The 24,327-nt window shown below is 37.3% G+C and overlaps 1 protein-coding gene across 6 annotated transcripts in view; it reads left to right on the top strand.

Moving 5' to 3' along the window:
• The window catches only part of HYCC1 (hyccin PI4KA lipid kinase complex subunit 1), a 92,738-nt gene that overhangs the window by 20,890 nt on the left and 47,521 nt on the right, over nucleotides 1-24,327 (top strand). For 3 of the 6 annotated variants that reach the window (XR_014815945.1, XM_003357473.5, XM_005656687.4), the window contains exon 2: nucleotides 23,522-23,600. The exons of 2 other annotated variants lie outside the window; for them this stretch is intronic. Coding sequence is in view for 3 of the 4 variants with exons in the window: in XM_003357473.5 (XP_003357521.1) it covers nucleotides 23,550-23,600 (51 nt within the window). In the remaining variant the exon portion in view is untranslated. Of the gene's footprint in view, nucleotides 1-20,179; nucleotides 21,900-22,194; nucleotides 23,601-24,327 lie in introns of those variants that run through there. One more of the 6 variants, XM_084977222.1, reaches the window with a different exon arrangement.

Below are 24,327 nucleotides of genomic sequence, written 5' to 3'. Positions count from 1 at the left end.
GTGGGAGAAGACTAGACAAAGGTGTAACTAGTAGGAAGGATTGTTTGTTGAGGGTGTAAATATAATATTAATATTATTAAAGCTTATCACACATGAAGAAAAGTGTCCAGGATATGTTGGATGTAAAAAGATCGTCTCTGGAGAGAGTCCATTTTTTGGGGGGAAATAATCAAAACACCAATTGACCATCATATCATATCATATCATATCATTTTGAATGTAAAAGCAGTTAAAAGGATCCAACAGTGTTCTATTAAGCCAAGACATTAAAGAAATTTGCAAAAATGTGTAACAAAACCACCCTTCTCAATATTTTGGTTTTTGTTTAGGGATTTTTAAAATAAAAGTATGTTGACATGATAGGTTTATTGTGGTAATATATATTTAAAATTTTATCATTAAAATTTTTAAATATGACAAATATCAGTAAATATATCCACTGTAAACAACAGCTCCTTGAGGTTCTCAGTAATTTCCAAGAGTAAAGAGTTTTGAGAACTGCTGATTATATGGTATATGCATAGCAAAAAGTTTGAAATAATACATAACGGTGGAACAGTGCTTTCCTTTGAATAGTAGGATAGCAGCAGTGAGAAAGATGAACATTTCTTTTCCTTTTTTTTGGCTGCACCTGCGGCATGTGTAAGTTCCTGAGTCAGGGATCAAACCTGCGCCATAGCAGCATCCTGAGCTGCTGCAGTGACAACGCCAGATCTTTTATAACCACTATGCTGCAAAAGAACTCCTGAACACTTCTTTTAATTATGTGGAAAAGATTTAAGTGTGTCAATAAAAAACTCCAATAAAGAGAAATATTAGTGGAGATGGGAGATTAATGTTCTATGAAAGTGTTTATAGTTTCTTGGTTTGTTTTCTTTCTTAATGGAAATTTTGTAAATTTTTGGTAGTTTCATAATAAGCAGAACCCTTGTTTTACACTCTACATTGCTGAGTTTGTGTATTTTTCATAATTTTGTCATGATTCTAGCACTTGTAATTATTCCTCTAGAAAATATAGGGTGCTATCTTGATTCATTTCCCCCTCCTTACTCCCTTCCTTTGCCATCTGGATTACAAGCGTCTGTGCACACAGATCATATTTTATTTTTGCTAACACTACAAAGTAATAGACACACTCAGTAGGCACTCAAGGGCTTGTTGAATTATTAATGTTGCAATTAGAATATATAGTAATATTGATTTTTTGCATATATAAAAATATTTATGACTTATCCACATGACTGATTCTTACCCTATGTCTGTTTTTACTTAGTCTTGTTCTCTTTTTTTGTCCCTACTCTGGTCGTACTTGGCTGGCTGTCTGGATAAATTGTATAAGCTCGGCAGGGGATGTATAAATAATTTGTCAATTTGAGGTCCTGATCTAGTGAATATGTAGAAAACGTTATTGATCACTATACTACCTCCTTATTACATATGTAGTAATCATGTCAATGGATGATATTGAGGTGATTTTTGTAGTTTGAAACTTTTGTAGTCCATCAACATAAACTGTACTATTTGCCATAGTTATCACGGTTTCATGGACTTTGATTTACTGAAGTAACACCTGAATCATTGAGTATATACTATAATTATATTTTGTCAAAGATGCTACAAACATTTTGGAAAATCTTATTTCAGCCAATAATTGCTCTTACAGATTTCTACCTAATATTAAATTTAAAATTATTCAATTTCTGATACTTTTAATTTTAATGAAATGTATAACTTACGTTAGTGGACTCTTTAGAATTCTTGTAAAATTCTAAGATTTTCTAAGTCAAGGTCAATCATTCAATCATCCAGTCTTTAAAACAATCAATTGGGTGCTGCTGCTGTGGCTCATAGATGCAGTGCTATAGTTCTCTCCTGAGAGTTTGCCTTGCTTCATCAATGCGGGCCCTGAGTTTTTACTGCGTGGGTTGTAAAAACTGAGGAGTAGGAGGAAGATATGGTAGAAAGGAAAAGAGCAGGCAAGAACATGGAGGTTAGACTGGCATGATGTATTTGGAGAATAGCAATAAGTAAAATTTAGATAGGTAAATTATGGCTGTATTATAGGGGAAGCTTGAGGTAGAAGATCTATTAGATAGGATGTGTGAAAATGTCATAGTATGTTTCAAGAGAAAAACAATGTTTCAGGAAGATGAGTTTGGCAGTAATATGCATGGTTCCCTGGAGAAGAAACAGGAGCAGAAAGGCTGTTATGAACTGACTGTGCAGAGGCATTAAAGGCCCAGACTGAAGGTATTGCTGTCAAGTTGGAGAGCAGATGGCATATTTGACAGGCATTATAAAGGCTGGAATTTATTCCTTTACTCAACAAACATTTATTAAATACTTGGCTATATATACTTGTGCTTCTAATATCTGGACTGAACTTGGCCTCTAATTACAACACAAGTTTAAACTTTAAAATCATGTACACTGGGGTGAAGTTCTTAATATTCTCTTTTTTAGTGACTTGTAGTTTTAAAAATAATCTTAGACCTTTCTAAAATGAAGAACACTTTTTCTTAATCATTTAAAATAATGCATACTTTATTTGATTAACAAATTGAAAGGCATCTAACTGTACATATGAGAAATCCTCTGGTAAGCAAATATAAGTTTTTAACCAGAAAACTTTTTTTTTTTAAGAAACTTATATTTGTGAATGATTAAGAATGTTCTAGTGCATAAAAGTCTTTACAGTCTTAATATGCCAATTATCACTTTGTGCCATACTTTTAGCATATTATAAATATGATTTCTATATTGAGCAATACTTAAAGTACATTGTTGGTTTAATAGAAACTAAAGAAACTGAAAAGTACTTTAAATTCAAGGTCATTTTCTCTGGTTAAAGCCAATGACATGAAGTATGTATGAATCCACTCAAAGAGCCACATTAATCATTCTTATAAAAGATTTACCTTAAGTAATACAGATAATACTTCGCATGTTGGAGTGTAAGTATGAGGGCAAAGTGAGGCAAAGGAGATAAATCATCATGTTATAAATAATTTATACCTTAGTTTGCTCATGAGAAAGTCAGACTTGAAGATTTCAATTTTATTGGTATTGTCTTTGTTTACAACAAGTAAAAGTAATTTTTTCTTCTTACTTTCATAGCTGTAAATATATTGCCTATATCACTGCTTTTATTTATTTTTTTCTCTATTAGATCTGAATGTAAGCCCTGAATTTCAGTGTTTTCATTCCATTGAAAGTGTTTTGTTTTCTGAGTGGTCTTTCTGGGCAGTCATCAGATTCATTGTTGTAATTCTTGTATACTGTTATTCCTTTCTCCTTGGTATTTCTCCTGTTATCAATAGAGATTGGTATTTCATTACATGATCTGGAACCTTCGTCAGCATAGGCCCCTATTCATTCCTTCTTTGTTCTAAACATTTAAAATTGATTTTCACGGAGTTCCCGTTGTGGCGCAGTGGTTAACGAATCTGACTAGGAACCATGAGGTTGCGGGTTTGATCCCTGCCCTTGCTTAGTGGGTTACCGATCCGGCTTTGCCATGAGCTGTGGTGTAGGTCACAGATGCGGCTCAGATCCAGCGTTGCTGTGGCTCTGCCATAGGCCAGAGGATACAGCTCCTATTGGACCCCTAGCTTGGAAACTCTACATGCCGTGGGTGCAGCCCTAAAAGGACGAAAAAAGACAAAAAAAAAAAAGAATTGATTGGTTAAGTACAAGATAAGAGTGACCTGGTTTGGAAGCAGTTTGTATGAAAAAAAGTCTTGGGTTCTAGCTGACTCCAAGCATAACATGAGTTCTTTCTGTGACACTTGATTGCAAAGGAAAGTGAAAAATTTTAGGTTTCCCTGACTGAAATGTCATCTTGTTACTCAGCTTGTTAGATTTCTTCTGAGATATTATATGTGTGGTAGATACTAGATATGGTTACCACTTTTGTCCCTGCAAAGCCCCTGTGAAATAAAGCTGTATCTCTATTAGTCTGTATCTTTGATCTCAGCTGTTAGACCACGGGGAGATATGTGTCCCAAGGGTGGCCAGTCTTCAGGCTGGCCGGTTTCCAGGGTGGCCAGTGAATTGTGGTCAGGATCAGAATAAGGAACTGGTGGTACAACCAGAGCTATATTTGGAAAATAGATAAATATTTGAGAAATGCAGGTTTGGTAAAGAGGAGAGTGTGTCCCTGTAGCAGAAAGGTGGTAGTTAAGACTAGAATAGCCATAATAGACCATAGGCAGGATGAGTTCATCCTATGCTTTGAGATTTGTGTGTTGGACACACAGATTTTGTGGTCTTCTTCATATAGCCCTTTCTGTAACATTAAGATGGTACAAAGTCTGACAATGCCCAACAATATAGTAACATTTTACCTAAACTTTCTTTTCAATAATTAATTTTATATGTGGATGAAAAAAATCTGTCAGTCTTAAAGAATTTTAGAAATTGAATGTTTTCTCTCAGTAGCCTATTTTATATTGAAGTTCCTAATAATAAGGGTTATTAATAATTCTATCAAACCCAAATCTCTAATTATATCATTTGACTTAAAATTTTTAATTATATTACTTTAAATATTTGCAGAGATCTATACTATAAAGGAGAAAATCAAGATGAAACTTCATTTTCTTTAACTGAAAATTTAAATGAAATCATTTGACATCTCAGGAAAATTCTGAGGTGCTGGCAATCAGGATATGTACAAAATAAGATTATTAATACCTAATGCATAAAAGCAACTTTTTTATAATACAGTGATGACTGTGATGTTTGCTGTGATATGTCGGCTTCATAGATTAAGAATAGCATTGAAGATAGAATGGTTATTAGCCAGTGAGTTTTGTTTTGCTTTGGGACTATAGACTTCTTCAAACTTTGAATTCTGGGTAACTATATCAGTGTGTCATTATTAACAATAGGATCAGGCATAGAAAGTATACATCAGCAGAATGTAAACACATTTATTGGCCTTTCTTAGATCATACCTGATTTACAATAGGTTTTACTATAAGTTTTCAGAGAAAAATCTAATTCCTTGATGACAGGGACCATGTCTTGAAAAGTCTAATATTTTATGTTAGAAGTTAGCACAATGCTTTGTACTCAAAGGTATGCCCTAAATGCTTGATTAAGATGGTGTTTTGGTTATCTATTGCTGCCTAACAAACCATCCCCAAACTTTAGTGGCTTCAAATAGCAAGTATATTTTATGTCTTGCAAATCTATGGTTGGCTAGATTTAGCTTGGCAAATCTGCTTCATGTAGCTGATGCTACAGTCATCTGGAGGTTGACTTAGTTGGAATGTCCAATATGGTTCAGTCTCGTGGCTGGTGCTTGGTGCTGACTCTCAGCTGGTAGCCTAGCAGAGACCCTCCTTGGATCTTTTCCATATAACCTTTCATGATGGTTTGGGCTTCTTTAGTATGACAGGTGGATTCTAAATGCATGAAAGTGGAAGCTGCAGATTTCCTAAGGCCTGGCCTCAGAACTCTCACAGCATTGTGTTCACTGGATTCTTTTGGTGAAGAAGCTCATGGGCTTGTCAAGATATCAAAATTGTTGTCGATAAATTTAGAAGATTTTTCTAACTTCTGTTATTTGAGTTCAAATCAGATATCCTTTACCTGGACAAAAGATTCTTTTCAAGTCCTGGGGGATTTGAGAAGAATAGGAAGATGGAAATGGGGAATGAGAAGAAGGATTGCTACTTTTCTTCTTCCAAATGGAACACACTGGTCTGGTTTCCATAGTATATTGATATCCCAACATAATTTTATTTCTCCTTGGGGTTGGCAAATGATGCCATAGGCAAAAAAAAAAAAAAAAAAAAAAAAAGAAAAGGAAAAGAGAAAAGAAAAATTCCCATAGTAAAAACCTCTGCTCTATTTTTAATAACTAGATACTTGTTTTGTGATTTATAGGGAAAATAGGCCTAAATTATGGGTCTTTAGAAAGACTTCTCACACCTCTCCTACTGGCTGATAAGTTATATTCTTCCTTCCTGTGCTCTGGGAGGAAACTTTGTTCCCTTGAGGACACAAGTAGGCAGTGGGGCAATTAGCAACATTTCTTTTCAAGCAACAGAACAGGTGCCTTCCCGTTTCATAGGGCTCTCCAGTTGACTGGTCATTTTCGATGCAGTGAAATCCCTAAGATTTAATTAGTTGTATTATGTAATATAATCTAAATGTTTCCTTCTGCTCTGTTTTCCTGAAATTTAGCTAAGAATCTTGATTATCTTCTGGTGGTGCTTAATTTACCGCAATGGCCCCATTTTATTAAGGACAGAAGTTTAAAACTTTGTGGTGTGTCAAAATCCATTTACAGAAATTCGTTTGTTCTGTAGATTTATAGAAACTTGATTTTGAAATTCGTTTATTCTGTAGATTTATAGAAACTTGATTTTCATGGGATATAAAGCAAATAGTTTTAAAAGAATCAGTAGCAATTTATAGTTAATACTTCATGATGCAAGGGATGATGTGAAATAATAGTAAAAATATTTTTTAGAGTTTTATAGTGAAAGTTATAAATATATTTTTTCTTTTTATTTTCTTCCTTAATTGGATAAGAGTATAACATTTTTAATGAGTTAGGTCTTTTTTTTTTTTGTCTTTTTAGGGCCACACCCACTGCATATGGAGGTTTCCAGGCTAGGGGTCCATCCAATAGGAGCTGTAGCCATCGGCCTACGCCACAGCAATGCGGGATCCAAACCTTTTCTGCACCCTACACCACAGCTCGTGGCAACGTCATATCCTCAACCCACTGAGCGAAGCCCGGGATCAAACCCATGTCCTCATGGATGCTAGTCGGGTTTGTTAACTCTGAGCCACGATGGGAACTCCATAAGTTGTATGTCTTTCATGACAACACTTTTCTGATATGCTTTCTGGAAAGCTCTTTGAGAAATTCAGGTATCGTTTATTAAGGTCAAAATTAAAATATAGTGTGGGGATTGAATACTAAGACTTTAGATTTAGAAAGATTTTATTACATACCGAAAATATAAAAAATTAATTTCACGCAGACTGGCTCTGCTTGTGAAATACTAAATAGAATTCTAGCAAGCTTTCTAATATACTTTTAAATATTCTTGTCCAAGATATATTTGAGAAAAGTAAGAAGTTAGTTACACAGTGGGAAACATCTATTTTAATTTTGTTCCTTTTGCCTTTGAGAAGAAGAAAGATTTCTTTAATGTGAGAGTGTATTTTGAATATTACTCGAGATATCTAATTAGGCCTATAAAGCTTCAAAGTTACATGATCAAGACTTTGCCATGAATGTTAAAAGATTACATATTAGATATGAAATGTGGGGGTGGGATAGCAACTGTAGAGAGCCTCTTGCTGTGTGCTTATAGAAAGAAATAGTTTGGATTTTTTTTTGAAGTTTTGACTGCCTTTTTAAAAAGATTCATTGAATTATAAAGTTGTTTTTATAGATTTACAATGTTGAGATAATTTCTGCTGTACAACAAAGTGATTCAGTTATACAATATCCATTTTTTTCACATTCCTTTTCTCTCAGATTGTCACAGATTATTGTACAGCACATTCCCACTGACCATCCATCCCATATACAGTAGCGTGCATATGCCAAGCTCAAACCCCGAGTCTGTCTCTTCCCCCCATCCCCACCTGTCCCCTTTGGTAACCATAAATTTGTTTTTGAAGTCTGTGAGTCCTCTTCTGTTTTGTAAATAAGTTCATTTATATCATATTTTAGGTTCCACATATAAGCGATATCATATGATGTTTGTCTTCCTCCGTCTGCCTTCACTTAGTATGATAGTCTCTCGTTCCATCCATGTTGTTGCAAATGGCATTATTTTATTCTTTTTTATGGCTGAGTAATATTTCTTTTTAAGTGATTTTAATTTATTCCATTATAGTTGATTTACAGTGTTTCGTCAATTTCTACTGTATAGCAAAGTGACCCAGTCATACATATATATACATATATTCTTTTTCTCACATTATCCTCCATCATGTGCCATCACAAGTGATTAGATATAGTTCCCTGTGCTATACAGCAGGGTCTCATTACTTATCCACTCTAAATACAATAGTTTGTATCTAAGCCCAGATACCCAGTCCATCCTACTCCCTCCCCCTTGGGAACCACAAGTCTGTTCTCCAAGTTTATGAGTTTCTTTTCTGTGGAAAGGTTCATTTGTGCCATATATTAGATTCCAGGAGTTCCCGTCATGGCTCAGTGATTAACAAATCTGACTCAGAACCATGAGGTTGTGGGTTTGATCCCTGGCCTTGCCCAGTGGGTTAAGGATCCGGCATTGCCGTGAGCTGTGGTGTTGGTCACAGGTGCGGCTCAGATCCCGTGTTGCTGTGGCTCTGGCAAAGGCTGGCGGCTACAGCTCCAATTAGACCCCTAGCCTGGGAACCTCCATATGCTGCAGGCATGGCCCTAGAAAATACAAAAAAAAAAAAAAAAGATTCCAGATATAAGTGATACCATATGGTATTTTTCTTTCTCTTTCTGACATTTCACTTAGTATGAGAATCTCTAGTTCCTGCAAATGGCATGATTTTGTTCTTTTTTATGGCCGAGTAATATTTCATTGTATATATCTACCACATCTTAAAACATTCATCTGTCAATGGACATTTAGGTTGCTTCTGTGACTTGGCTATTTTGAACAGTGCTGCAGTGAACATTGAGGTGCATGAATCTTTTTTTTTAGGGCCTCATCCGTGGCATAATGGAAGTTCTCAGGCTCGGGGTCAAATCAGAGCTGCAGCTGCTGGCCTCTACCACAGTCACAGCAATGTCAGATCTGAGCCTCATCTGCAGCCTACCCTGGCAATGCTGGATCCCCAACTCACTGATACTAGGGATTAATTTCTGCTGTACTATAACAGGAACTCTGTGGTGCATGAAACTGTTCGAATGATGCTTTTCTCCAGATACATGCCCAGGAGTGGGATTATTGGACCTTATGGTTGTTCTTCTTTTAGTTTTTCAAGGAACCTCCTTACCATTTTCCCTAGTGGATGTACCATTGTACATTTTCACCAACAGTGTAGAAGGGTTCCTTTGAGAAATAGTTTTTAAATCATTGTTTCAATTTTTTCATCATTTTGCTTCTTGTCCTGTATAGTATTTAGTGGTACCTTTAGTCCTCTTATTCATCATGGATCCCAGGACTAACGGGAAGAAAAATTTTTTATAATGTTGCTATGTGTGGTAAGGACAAAGAAAAGCTTCTGTCAACTAGCATACACTATTGGTTTTTCATCTATTTATTTATCCTACTTTTTACAGAATTCCATTATCCTCTTTCTCATATAATAGTGTTAATATTTCAGGTCTCCGCCCTGCCTTTTTTTTTTTTTTTTTTTTTTTTTTTTCATTTTTAGGCTTGCCCTTGGCATGTGGATGTTCCCAGGCCAGGGACGGAACCTGAGCCACAGCAGTAACCCGAGTCACAGTGGTGACAACACCAAATCCTTAACTGCTATGCCATCAGGGAATGCTGAGTCCCATTTTTAATATATGCATATTTTCTATTTTTCTTAAGATACTTTTCCTTTTATGAAATTACAAAAAAAACTTGTCATCTGAAAGAACGTTGTAAGTTTTACCATATTTAGATTTGTTTTGTACTGTCTTTTTTTTTTTTTGTCTTGTTAGGGCCACACCTGCAGCATATGGAGGCTCCCAGGCTAGGGGTCTAATTGGAGATGTAGATGCTGGCCTACACCAAAGCCACCACAAGGCAGATCTGAGCCACATCTGTGACCTATACCACAGCTCACGGCAACGCTGGATCCTTGACCCACTGAGCGAGGCCAGGGATTGAACCTGCAACCTTATGGTTCACAGTCGGATTCATTTCCACTGCATCACAATGGGAACTCCTGAACTGTATTGACTTGGTAATTTAAAACTATAGGAATGGGAGTTCCCGTTGTGGCACAGCGAAACAAATCCAACTAGTAACCATGAGGATGCAGGTTTGATCCTTTGGCCTTGTCCAGAGGGTCAGGGATCCGGTGCTGTTACAAGCTGTGGTGTAGGTCACAGATGCAGCTCAAATCCCATGTTGCTGTGGCTGTGGTCTAGGTCAGCAGCTATAGCTTCGATTAGACTCCTAGCCTGGGAACCTCTATATACTGCCAGGTGCGGCCCTAGAAAAGACAAAAAATAATAATAATAGTAATTTTATGGTATAGTTCAATATGTCTGTGGAACTACAAATTTAATTAAAGATATTTCTACCTTGTACTGAAGATTTTTGCCTCCATATAAAAACAACTAAAATACTTAAGTATCTTTCTGTTTTTAAAAAGAAAACACAACTAATGACAAGTCAATATGACTTGAATTTTCATTCATGTTTGTAATTCAGTACTATAATTATTTTCCTTTTTTTTTTTTTAACTTGCAACAACTAGATAAGAAATCTCTTTATAAATTAGTTTCTTTGGGAGTTCTCTAGTGGCTTAGTGGGTTAAGGATCCAGTGTTGTTATTGCTCTGGTTTGGGTCACTGCTGTATTGTGACCCTGGGAATTTCTGCATGCCATGCACTCAGCAAAAAAAAAAAAAAACCCTATAACCCCTGCCCTCCTCAAAAAGCCCCCAAACAATCCCACTATTGAAAGAGGCTTTCAGATTATACTTGTGGCAGATAATATACTGCATTACTCTATGTCTGATAAAATAAATGTACCTTTAAAAATTAGAAATGTTTGAACACAAGTTCCTACTGTATAGCACAGGGAACTATATTCAGTATCCTGCCTGTGATAAACCATAATGGAAAAGAATATGAAAAAGAATATAGGAGTTCCCATTGTGACTCAGTGGTTGGTCAATCCGACTAGGAACCATGGGGTTGTGGGTGCAATCCCTGGCCTTGCTTAGTGGGTTGAGGATCCTGTGTTGCTGTGGCTCTGGCGTAGGCCGGCGGCTACAGCTCCGATTTGACCCCTGGCCTGGGAACCTCCATATGCTGCAGGAGCAGCCCCAGAAAAGGCAGAAAGACAAAAAAAAAAAAAAAAAGTATATATGTATAATTGAATTACTTTGTTGTATAGCAGAAATTAACACATTATAAATCAATTATACTTCAATACAATTTAAAAATATAAAAAAGAATAAATTTTTTAAAAGAAATATTTTCATGTTAAATCTGCTGCCCACAGTGGCTGGTATCTTTCCACAGTATTGCTTATGCATGGATGGCTTTACAACATATCTCTGGCTCTAATTTCTTATTTTTTCTCTAGTACAAAATTCCTTGCATTCAGGATCACTTTTATTGCAGGCTATGACGTCAACTACCATGAAGGCTAATTACTAAAATGAATGTTATATTAAAAACACAGAATCAATACAGGGCCCATACTAGCAAATATTCAAATGTTTGTTCACTTATTCATTCACTGGGGAAATGTTTCTATAGCTTTTATGTGTGAGTTCATATGAAAAGGCTAAATTGTAACAGATTTTTAAGAATTGATTTTAAGAATAAGTACGGGAGAGGAGTGATCTGTTTTGAAAGTAGTTTGTATGAGAAAAGTCTTGGGAGTTAGCTGACTCTAAGCATAACATGAGTTCTTTCTGTGAGACCTGATTTACTGATACAAGAAACTCAGCTAACCCTAAAAGGATAAATTCAAAGAAAAATACACCTAGGTTTATCACAGACTGCTGAAACTAACCCTAAACAGGATAAATTCAAAGAAAAATACACCTAGGTTTATCACAGACTGCTGAAAAACAAAAATAAAGAGAAATCTTGATATAAGCCTCTTCCAGACATCCCATGGACCCAACACATTAGAGGACTCACCAGAAGAACTCACAGGACTCATAGGCAGTTATACTCACAGTGCTTTATTACGGTGAAAACATATAAAGCTGAATCAGTAGGGGGAAAAGATGCATTAGGTAGAGTCAGGAGGAAACCAGACAGAAGCTTTCAGTCTTCCCTCATAGTGGTCACATGGGATACACTTTTTCTCTGGCAGAGAACTGCATCAACACATGGAAAGTATTAGTGCCCAGCTCACTAAAGCTGACATGAAAAGAAATAATTTAATAACCCTACATCTATTAGAGAAATTGAATTATTTGGGTAGTCATCATTTCTTAAATAGGACATGGAAAATACTAATCATGAAAGAAAAAAAGAATAAATTGGACTTCATCAAAATTAAAACCTTCTGTTATTTAAAAATACCATTAAGAAAATAAGGCAAGTCACAAACCAGGAGAAAATATTGGGCAAAATAACCATAAATCCAGAATGTTTTAAGAACACCTAAAACTCAATGACATGTAACCTGATTTAAATGGGCAAACAACTTATAGAAGCACTTCACAAAAGAAGATATATAGATAGCCAAATAGGTGCATGAAAAGATATTCAACATTAGTCATCACAGAAATGTAAATTAAAACCATGAAATGCCCCTGTAATTATTAAAATTTTTAATGGCTGCACCTGCAGCATGTGGAACTTCCTGAGCTAGGGGTCAAATTGGAGCTGCAGCTGCTGGTCTCTTCCACAGCCATGGCAACACCAGATCCAAATGGCATCTGCGACCTATGCTGCAGTTTCTAACAACTTGAGATCCTTAACCTACTGAGCCAGGCAGGGAATGAACCCACATCCTCATGGACACTATGTTGGGTTCTTAACTTACTGAACCACAATGGGAATTCCTAGAATGGCTAAATTGTAAAAAGGTGATAATATCAAATGTTGACAAGGGTTAGGGGAACTGAAGATCTAATAAATTGTTGCTGGACGTGTAAAATGGTATAGCCATTTTGGAAACAGTTTGGCTGTTGTGTGTGTGTATAAAGTTAAAACATATAGTTATTATATGACTTAGTAACTGTATTCCTAGGTGTTTTACTAAGATAAATAAGAATGTGCCCACCAGAAGGTTTGTATACAAATTGTCCCAATTACTATTGCTGCGTCACCATCCCAAATTTAGTAACATAAAATAATAAAGCCGTTTCATAATGTTTTTGGATTCTATGGATCAGGATTTCAGAAAAGGCAGGTGAAGATGACTTTTCTCTTTCACAGTGTGGCCTCAGCTGAGAAGGCTCAAAGGCTAGGGGTGACCTGACAGCTGGGGGCTAGAATTATATGAAGACTCTCTCACTTACAAGTCTGCTGGTTGATGCTGGTAGTTAATTAAGACTCGGTAAGATTGTCACTGGAGAAATCTACATGTGGTCTTTCCATTGTTACTCTTCTGGCATTTTCACAATACAGTGGATATGTTCCAAGAATAATAGTCCCACAGAAAATCAGGTAGAAGCTTTATCACCTTGTGTGACCTCGCCATAGTATCAAGTTTGCCTAGATTCTACTTGATGAGAGGCATGTCCAAGTCATCTTGTAAGACAATACAGTGTGCCACATGAATTTTTTTTTCTGTTTTAGGGCCGTACCCATGGCATGTGGAAGTTACCAGGCTAGGGGTCGAATCGGAGCTACAGCTGCTGGCCTACTCCACAGCCACAGCAATGCCAGATCCAAGCCGTGTTTGTAATGTGTACCACAGCTCACAGCAACACCAGGATCCTTAACCCACGGAGCAAGGCCAGGGATTAAGCCCACATCCTTATGGATCCTAGTTGGATTCGTTACCACTGAGCCATGATGGGAACTCTGCCACTTGAATGTTTATAGCAGCTTGATTCATGATAGCTCCAAACTGGAAGTAATCCATATGTCTATCAATAGGTGAATAGGTAGACATATTCATAAAAGTTCAGCAATAAAAAAGACAAAGCTATTGATACACTCAGCAGCATGAAAAAAAAAATCTCAAAAATATGCTGAGAGAATGAAACCAGATAAAAGTGTGGATAATATATTATTCCATTTATATGAAATTCTTGAACAGGCTATAGTGATAGCGATCTAGTGATAGAGATCAAATCAGTAGGTGCCTGGGATAAGAGGTTGAGGGATTGACAGGGAGTGATGTATACATAGAGCTGTACACTTAAAATGTTTATATTTTATTGTGTATAAATTATACCTCAAATTTTATTTTTTAATTTATTTCCATGTATTTTTTGGCTGCAGCATGCAGTGGCTTGATGTGGGATCTCAGTTTCCAGACAAGGATTGAACCCATATCACAGTGGTGGAAGTGTCAAATCCTAACCACTAGACTACCAGGGAACTCCCTCAAAGTTAATTTTTTAAAAATTAAAAAAAAAGTTATGAGGGGAGGCAGGAAATAGAAACAACCATACAACTCTTTGAGAAGTTTGAGTGTAAAACAGAAGCAGAGAAATGTGAAAATAGCTGAAGAGGAGGTGAGGTTGAGAGTTTTGGGGGAATGAGTCAGTAGAGAGGGGAGATTCAATTAGGGAGAAAAGGAGACTTGTTGGAGCAGTTTCTTGAGGCAGGCAAGAGAGGATAGTTGTAGTGTGCAATTCAGAGAATTGGCTGTAGATAGTAGAATCATGGACAATTCATTTATGGTACCAGAGGAAAGATGCTTTGGAGTTCCCACTGTGGCTCAGTGGTTAATGAATCCAGCTAGTATCCATGAGGATGTGGGTTCAATCCCTGGCCTTGCTCAGTGGGTTAAGGATCCAGCATTGCCATGAGCTGTGGTGTAGGTCGCAGATGCAGCTCAGATCCTGCATTGCTGTAGCTGTGGCGTAGACCGGTAGCTATAGTTCCAGTTGACCCCTAGCTTGGAAGCTTCCATATGCTGTGGTTGTGGCCCTAAAAAGGAAAAAAAAATACAGATGCTTTAAGGTAGGTAGACATACGGGAGTTTGTGGAAGTTCTCTTCTGGTTGTTCGGTGGGATAGGAATTAAAATCATCAGCTGAGAGTAGAAATGGTAAGATGGTTTTGGAGTTTTGAGGATCAGGTAGAATGCACGAAACAACTAAATAAGAGAGTAGCGAAGTGAATGGACTCTGGGAAGACACTGCATGATTGCCAGGCAGCATTAAGAGCTCACTTCAGGTTCTTGGTCATAAATACTAAGTGTTGCTTTAGTTGTTTTTTCCACCTTGTTTAGCTGCATGGGTGCTGACCTGGACTAGGTGGAGAGTTGGATTTTACCAAAATTGTATTTTTGCTGAAGGACTGAAACAAGTAAGAGCAAAGGAGTTGAGAGAGTATATTCAAAATGGTTATTATAATTGACTAAGGAGTTTGAAATGGGTAAGGAGAGAAAGGGGAAGATTGGGAGGTGACTTTAGTTTCTAGTATGATCAAAAGGTTTTGGGGTCTGGGTACGTAAAAGGGTGTGCTGAAAAGATGAGGAGAAATCAGAATGGGTAATGGGAGTTCCTGTAGTGGCTCAGTGGTTAACGAACCTGACTAGTATCCATGAGGATGTGGTTTCGATCCCTGGCCTCGCTCAGTGGGTCAGGGACCTGGTATTGCTGTGAGCTGTGGTGTAGGTCGCAGATGCAGCTCAAATCCCTTATTGCTCTGGCTGTGGCGTAGGCCAGCGGCTACAGCACCAATTGAACCCCTAGCCTAGGAACTTCCATATTCTGGGGGTGTAGCCCTAAAAAACGGGGGGGGGGTAATGATGGGTAGGGCAGTGTTCTCAAAGTGTAATCTTGAGACCCCCTTGGGATCCTGAAGACCCTTTCATGGGGTCTGCAAGCTCAAAGCTATTTTCGTAACAATACTGGGACAATTATTTGTCTTTTTTACTCCCACTTATGAGTATACAGTGGCTACATGATAAGTGATGACTAATAAAATATGTTATGTGTTCTTGTGCTTTGAATTTTTGTTTTGTTTTTGAATATAGTGAATATCAATTGGATTGGATCCTAGAACAGAAATATGTCAGAGCCTCCATACTTTTTTGAAATTATTTTTTAAAAACAACTTTAAGTTTATAAAAAAGCTACGAAGATAGTACCGAGAATTCCTGTATACACCACACCTACTTTCAGTTTCTCTTGATGTCATCTTATATTACTATTTTACATTGTCATTAACTATTACATTGCTATTAATTAAATTCCAGACTTTATTAGAAATTCACAATTTTTTTTATTTTTGTTTTTTTTTACGGTCATACCTATGGCATATGGACGTTCCCAGGCTCAGGGTCTAATTGGAGCTACAGCTGCTGGCCTACACCACAGCCAGGGCAACACCAGATCCGAGCTGCTTGATCTATGCTGCAGCTCACAGCACCATCTGATCCTTAACCTACTGAGTTAGGGATCGAACCCACAACCTCACAGAGGAAACATTGGATCCTTAACCTGCTGAGCCACAATGGGAACTCCAGATAGTCACCATTTTTTTCATCACTATCCCTTTTCTGTTTTAGGAGACCTTACTGCATTTAGTTGTCCTGTCACCTTAGTCTCTCTGGTCTATAAGAGTCTCTGTCTTTTTTGTTTTTCATGACCTTTTTAGTTTTGAGGAGTTCAGGTCAGATATTTTATAGAATATCCCTCAAACTGAGTTTCCTATTATGTTTCTATCATGGTTATATTGGGTTTATGGCTTTTAAGAAAGAATATCACAGAGGTAAAGTGCCCTTCTTATCATATCAAGGGTATATGATATTCACATGACATCATGGGTGATGCTAACCTTGATTAAGGAAGTGTTTATCAGATTTCTCCACTCTAAAGTTACTATTTTCTCCTTTCCATACTCTCTTCTTTGAAAGCAAATCACTATGTCCAGCCCATTCTTAGTGGGGAGGAAGGGTCTAAATTTCTCCTAGAGGGGGAAATATCTACATATATTATTTGGATTTATTTTGAAAGGAATATTTGTCTTTTATTCTCTAACATCTATTTGTTTATTTAGTCATTTATTCATATCAATATGGTGTCATGTATATTTATTTTATACTCCAGGTAATAATTGACTACTATGTTGTTTGTTTTGTTGCTCAAATTGTTCTAACTTGGACCACTGGGTGTTCTTTCAGGATGGCTCAATATTTAAAAATATAAAATGGCCTTGACCTAAATGTTTGGTGTAGGTTATGATCATAGGATTGAGTTGCTGAGTCAGGAAAGACAATATTGTTGGAAGAAATATTTAGGAATTAAAAGAGTTCAGGGAGTGAGAACAAAAAAATATTAAGATTTTTAAATAAGAGTAATTTGAAAGCATGACAATGAGCTAGAGCTAAAATCATCTAGAAATGAAGGAAAGGGATGGTTGGGATGGGGAAAAATTGATTGATGACAGCTACATGAATTTTGGAACAGCATTGGGTGGATAGTTTGAGGGGAGAGAGAGAGAATGATCTGAAATGGTTATCAGGAGGAAAGAGGATACTTGCTTTATCTCTAGAGCCAGTGGTTTCTTCTGGGGCTGAGAGGAAAAGCTGTCACTCTTTGAGAAGCTTACAGAGAAAGGAGTGTGTTCAGAGAAGAGCCAGGTTTCTTGTTAGAACAGGAGCAAAGTAACATTCAGAGAACTGTTGAAAATATAGAGGATTTTGCTGGTAACCAATTGTCAATTCCATAAGGCACAGTGACAGAGAACCTCTTTCCAGAATTCGGGTGGAATAGGAGACGAAGATAAAGTAGAGGGCATGCAGAGAGTTATAAAGATCACTGTGCAAGGGCTGAGTGTAACCTGGAAACTGTAGTTTCTTGTGGTGACATAAATAGGGATGAAGGGAAAATGACTGGTCCTGGTGGGCCTGAGGCAGGTGTTGGTGGTGAGGCTGTGGAAGTTTCAGAGTAGGGAGGTGTTTTGAGGCCTCCCTTTTGAGCTCTGCAGAGGCAGGTAAAGAAATATGGGGAGGAACAGTTCTCCTGAGTGTGTGTTCATGTGAGCTCAGTAACTGAGGGCTCCCCTTTGATCTCTGTCAAGTGAATCATAGGAGGCCTGGGGCTGTCTGGTGTTACTCATGTAGAATATACACACAGAAAAATGCTCAAATTAAGTATTCAGCTTGGTGAATTTTCACTAACTGAATACACCTGTGTAACCAGCACTTAGGTCAAGAAGCAAAATATTACCAGCACCCAAGAATGAACTCCCTCAAGAGAAACCACTATCCTAACTTTTAACGCAATTGATTAGTTTTGCCTGTTCTTAAAGTTTATATAAGTGTAATTGTATGACATGTACCCTTTTGTTTGCTTTCCTTTCCCCAACATTGTGACATTGATATAGTTATGGTTTGCTTATTCTCATTGTTGTGTAGAACTCCATCTATGATGTACTATGATTTATCCATTCTGTTCTTTTTTTTGCTTTTGGCCTTCCGTGCGTGGAAGTTCCCAGGTCAGAGACTGAACCCATGCTACAGCAGTGACCCAAGTTGCCGCAGTGACAACACCAAATCTTTAACGTACTGTGGCACGAGAAAACTCCCATTCTACTCTTGATGAACACTAGGTTTCTTTCTAGTTTTTTTTTTTTTTGTCTTTTGTTGTTGTTGTTGTTGTTGTTGCTATTTCTTGGGCCGCTCTCGCGGCATATGGAGGTTCCCAGGCCAGGGGGTGAATCGGAGCTGTAGCCACCGGCCTATGCCAGAGCCACAGCAACGTGGGATCTGAGCGGCGTCTGCAACCTACACCACAGCTCACGGCAACGCCGGATCGTTAACCCACTGAGCAAGGGCAGGGACCGAACCCGCAACCTCATGGTTCCTAGTCGGATTCGTTAACCACTGGGCCACGACGGGAACTCCTCTTTCTAGTTTTTGACTGCTTGCAAAAGCTGCTGCTGTGAATGTTCCTGAAAATATCTTTCAGAGAACATATATCCACATTTTCTATGAGGTTTATTCTTATGCATGGAATTGTTAGAGTATGCATGTGTTTAAGCAGAGGATTGCCAAAGAGTTTTCCAAAGTACTGTACCAATTTATATCCACTCTAGCTGTGTGTGAATGTTCTGGTTGCCTCATACCTTTTTCAACACTGGTATTACCTTTTTCATTCTAGTTATACTTGTAAGTGTGTGTGTGTGTGCGTGTGTGTATTATTTCCTTGATGACTAATGAAGTCAAACACCTTTCATATGTTAAGTTTCCATTTGGATAAGTGTTGTGCTTGCTTTTCCTATTGAATTTTCTGTCTTTTTCTTAATAGTTTATGAGTTCTTTATGTGTTTTGGATATGAGACTTTTGTCAGCTATGTGAATTACAAATATCTTCTCCAATTCAATGATTTTTGCGTTTTCATTCTCTTAATGGTATCTTTTGATGAATAGAACTTCTTCCTGTTTCCTCTCCAGTTTTATTGAGGTATGATTATCAGATAAAAATTGTATATATTTAAGGTGTATGTGATGTTTTGATATATTCCAATCTAGCTGATTAACATATCTCTCACCTCACTTAGTTAACATTTTTGGTGTGTGTGGTGTACTCTCTTAGCAAATTTCAAGTACACGTTATTAACTGTTGTTACCATGCTTACATTACCAGGTTACCAGAACTGTTTCATCTTATAACTGAAAGTTTATACTGTTTGACCAACATCTCCCCCAACTCCCCACCCTTGGAAACCACCATTTTATTCTCTGTTACCATGAGTTTGACTTTTTTGGATTCCACATGTAAGTGAGATCTGGCAATATTTAGTATTTGTCTTTCCTTGTCTCTGGCTTATTTAACTTAGCATAGTGTTGTCCCCCATGTTCATTCATGTTGTTGCAAATGGGGCAGGATTTTCTTCTTTTTAAGGCTAAATAATAATTCCATTGTGTGTGTATCACCTTTTCTTTATCCATTCATCTATTGGCAGTCAGAGTTTCTTACTTTTAATGAAATACAATTTATCTCCTTTTTTTTTTTAACTCCTTTATGGTTAGTATTTTTTTGCCTGATATTTTAAAAAATTTTGCCCAGGAGTTCCCGTCGTGGCGCAGTGGTTAACAAATCCGACTAGGAACCATGAGGTTGCGGGTTCGATCCCTGCCCTTGCTCAGTGGGTTAAGGATCCAGCGTTCCCGTGAGCTGTGGTGTAGGTTGCAGACGCGGCTTGGATCCTGAGTTGCTGTGGCTCTGGCATAGGCTGGCAGCTACAGCTCCGATTCGACCCCTAGCCTGGGAACCTCCATATGCCGCAGGAGTGGCCCAAGAAATAGCAAAAAGACCAAAAAAAATTTTTTTTTGCCCATAACCTCCAAGTTATGAAGGTATTCTCTTATGTTTTCTTCTAAAAGCTTTGTTTTACTTTTTAAAATAAGATATAGTATTGAACTGCAACTGACTGGTTTTTGGGGGGGGGTTTTTTTGTCTTTTTGGGGCCTCACCCATGACATATGGAGGTTCCCAGGCTAGGGGTCGAATCGGAGCTGTAGCCTCTGGCCTACACCACACAGCAATGCCAGATCCCATCCATGTCTGTGATCTACACCACAGTTCATGGCAACACTGAATCCCTAACCCACTGGACAAGGCCAGGGATCGAACCCATATCCTCATGGATGCTAGTTGGGTTCATTAACCGCTGAGCCATGACGGGAACTCCCAACTGCAACCACTTTTGCAAATGGTATGAGCTAGTAGGTTATGGTTCTCTCCTCACCTCCACCCCATGTAGCTGTCCAGCTGATGTAGCCCCATTTTTTATAAAGACCACCTTTTCCCAACTGAATTACAGTGTCACTTCTATTATAAATCAGGTGACCATGTATGTGTAGGTCGATATTCTATTCTGTCCCGTTGGGTTTTTTGATAATGATAATATGGTAATTCCTGATGATAATACCACGCTGGCTTAATCACTATGATTGTGGTAAGTTTTGTAGTTAAGTCTTGATATTTAGAAGCCTAAGTTCTCCAGCTCTGTTGTTCTTCAAGATTGCTTTTTTTTTTTTTTTTTTTTTAACTTTACCCATGGCATATGGAAGTTCCTGGGCCAGGGATTGAACCCACACCACCACAGCAGTGATCCCCAGCCCCTGCAATGACAACGCCAGATCCTTAACCTGCTCACCACAAGGGAACTTTTGCTTTGACTATTCTTGATCCTTTTGCATTTTGTTTATTCCTTTTAACATTTTAAAAATTAGTCTTAATTTTAACTAGAGAATTATTTTGAATTTTTGTAAAAATTCTACCTCTCCAATTCTGTGTAACTTGGTGTAGTGTGGTCCTATTTGTGATTGCTTCCTATCCTAATTAAATAAACAGTGGATAATACAAAAGAAAACTCATGTACATTTATGTTTACTTTGCTTCATTTTGCTTCACAAACATGTATAACAGGATAAAAATAAGTAGATCTAGGTAGAAAGAAAATTGGGTAAGTGTATAACATAAAATGATAGATAAGCTTAATCCTGGTCTGCTTTTTTTTGTTGTTGTTGTTTGTGGACAGAGTTAAGACAGAAACTCTGATTCCCATTTTATTAAAATCAAAGCAAAGAGAATCCATTATGAGATTCACAGTATCTATAATATAAAAACAAACCAGTCACTCTAAAGTAGAGTTTTCCCTGGTGCTAAAAAGTGAAGATGAGAATGTTCTCCTTTGGATTTTAAAGGGGATAACGTGATCTAGCAGGCTTTTCAGTAACAGTTGGGACATAATTCCAAAGCTCAGCTTATCTGAATGGACAGTTCTATTAAATCAGTAATATGGTACAAATACATGATTTTTTAATAGTCTGTCTTGATCCAAGGATAAAATTTAGAATTTAAAAAAGGGCAATTTTTTATCCTAAAAAAAAAAATGCATATCTCTCAAGTAATTGTTCATGAATGAATGTATGAATGAATATATATATATTTTTTTTTCTTAACCATTGTTTTTTTAATATAATCTACACAACAGAAACTTTAGAATGTATTTGTCACAGCTTCCTCTGTCCCTGTCTCACTGTAACAAAGCATTGGAATGGAATTATTATTTAATTAATAAATTTATTAAAGCCAAAGTACATTTTCAGAGAGGGAGAGAGGACTCATGTATGCACCGGTTAAAAAGAGGGCCTGGAGTTCCCGTCGTGGCGCAGTGGTTAAAGAATCCGACTAGGAACCATGAGGTTGCGGGTTCGGTCCCTGCCCTTGCTCAGTGGGTTAACGATCCGGCGTTGCCGTGAGCTGTGGTGTAGGTTGCAGACGCGGCTCGGATCCCGCGTTGCTGTGGCTCTGGCGTAGGCTGGTGGCTACAGCTCCGATTCGACCCCTAGCCTGGGAACCTCCATATGCCGTGAGAGCGGCCCAAGAAATAGCAACAACAACAACAAAAAAAAGACAAAAAGACAAAAAAAAAAAAAAAGAGGGCCTGAATTCACTCCGCTGTAGTCTTTATAGCCCACAGTGTGACCTGAGTGGAGACCCAGTTTGATCTTCTGATTGGTCTTGGGCAGGATACCTTATTTGCATGGGGAACAGGTTGCATGGTGGCGGGTTGAGGAAGAGGCCACATTCCTTCTCTAGCAGGAAGTGAGCAGCCCAGGTTGGTCAAGTTGGGGAAAGGGGCATTACAATGAGACGTGGCCAGAGGCTTTTAGGTTTAATCTCCTTGGAGGGGACTTGAAGCCTGTAACATACTCTTTGCAAGAATCTGTGTTGTTCATTAAGACGTATCTGTGTACATTGATAGACATCTGAGCAGAAGCTCTAGAGTTGATATTCTTTAATAGTAATATTGCATAGTAATAACACTTTATTGTCAGGTACATTATTTACATTTTTCATTTAATTATGAAATGAAATTTACATTTTTAAAATTTAATTCTCACAATAACCCATTTAAAGTAGGTACTGTGGTTATCCCTATTTCACAAATGAGAAAAGTAAGGCAAATAACATGCCCAATAAGTAAGAATAGAATCAAGATTCAAGTTCTGTCAATTCTGCTTTGGTTTCCTACCACATGATAATGCTGATGAAAATTAAGAAAGTAAGAAGAATTTTAAGTCTAACTCTCATAAAGATGGTTGGGTGAAGAAACCAACATTGTACTTTGAAAAGTTTTGCTTGAGATAAATTTGTTTTGCATTTCCTTTAACTTCCTTTTTCCCTTCTTTTTACTTAGGTACATTCCAATCTTCTGAATAGTTATTGTTGAATATCGTTATTATCTTGGATATTACCACTTTTATTTCTTTTTTATGAATATTAAACTTTCAGGGAACCAAGTGGCTTGGCTAGATAGATTGTTACTGTTGTAAAGAACTGAAATTAAGCAAATTAAATTACTTTAATATTTTCTATAAAGTCAATTTTGGATGATGTCTTTTTATATTTTCACAGTTTTAAAATGTATTCTGCAGTTTTCTTAAGATGCATTATCTATTTGGAATTATTTAATTGAAACTGGGGGAACATGTCCAGGATGTTTTACAGCTGGCATTACTGAAAGCCGAATGAAAATTGTAGAGCCAGTTTCATCATGTTATGATATTTATACTTTTGTCCTAATTCTTACATTTTACTGCTTGTTTGTACACATTGGTTTTGAAATGAACCCAGTAATTTATGTTTGAAATTGCTTTAATATCACAAGCAGCAAAGTAGCCAAATTTTATAGGATTACTTTTACCCTTGGTAATCTGACTATAAAGAAAATGTATTCAAAATTTTAATTTTTCTGTGTAAATTTTCAGGTTGAAGGTTTAGAACAGATGTGGAAAGATGTTTACTTCAGAGAAAGGGGTTGTGGAGGAATGGCTGTCAGAGTTTAAGGTAATATATGTTGTTTTAATATCATAATTATATTCCCAAGAAGTTTTGTCTGGGATTTGTTTACATTCCAGTGGCTTAAAAAAACAAACAGAAGGCTAAAAAGCTAAATATCTGTGGAAGCCAAAATATGTTCCAAAAATCTTAATAGGGAGTTATTTACACATAGTCATCTTTTCTAGGAAATTGATTCCTATTTTTTCCAAGTGGTTTAAAGGTTTATTTTCTCCCTTTTATGGTAATACCCCAAAGAATGGTTAAAGTCTCTGAAAGTTATTCTCTCCAACTACCATCAAAGATTCACTGTTGAAATATCTCTCCCAGTCTGGGGGGGCAGTGGTCGTGATCAACAATGAGAAGATGGGGAGATATTTGTCCAACTTTCCATCAGTGGACCTTTCTCTAGTCAGCTGACCAAATGCCTGCATAAGGGATGTATAACTTTTGGTTAGTTGATGAAGAAAATAAAACTGTTTTCTTATCTCATGAACTCTTCTTTATAACAGCTAAAATTGTGTTCCTTTAAACAGTTAACTACCTTCTTTTTGTCCTCTGGGTTTTATTACACTTAACATTGTGTTATGTGAGCTTCTGGATCATGAACCACAGGAATGAAGGATTTGGACTGAAATTGTCATTGTTTTTGTCCAGCCCAGTTAGCCTCAGATCTTGGACAAAAATCAGACTTTTTTTTTCTGGCCACGAGCATAGCATGCAGAAGTTCCCAGGC

Source organism: Sus scrofa, chromosome 9 (assembly GCF_054392235.1).
Source record: "Sus scrofa isolate SSC_HxYL_T2T_F1_AM1 chromosome 9, Sscrofa_HxYL_maternal_Yorkshire_Landrace_v2.0, whole genome shotgun sequence".
NCBI classification, from domain to species: domain Eukaryota; kingdom Metazoa; phylum Chordata; class Mammalia; order Artiodactyla; family Suidae; genus Sus; species Sus scrofa.
Note: the sequence above shows the minus strand (reverse complement) of the source record. Positions and strands in the feature narration are given on the sequence as shown.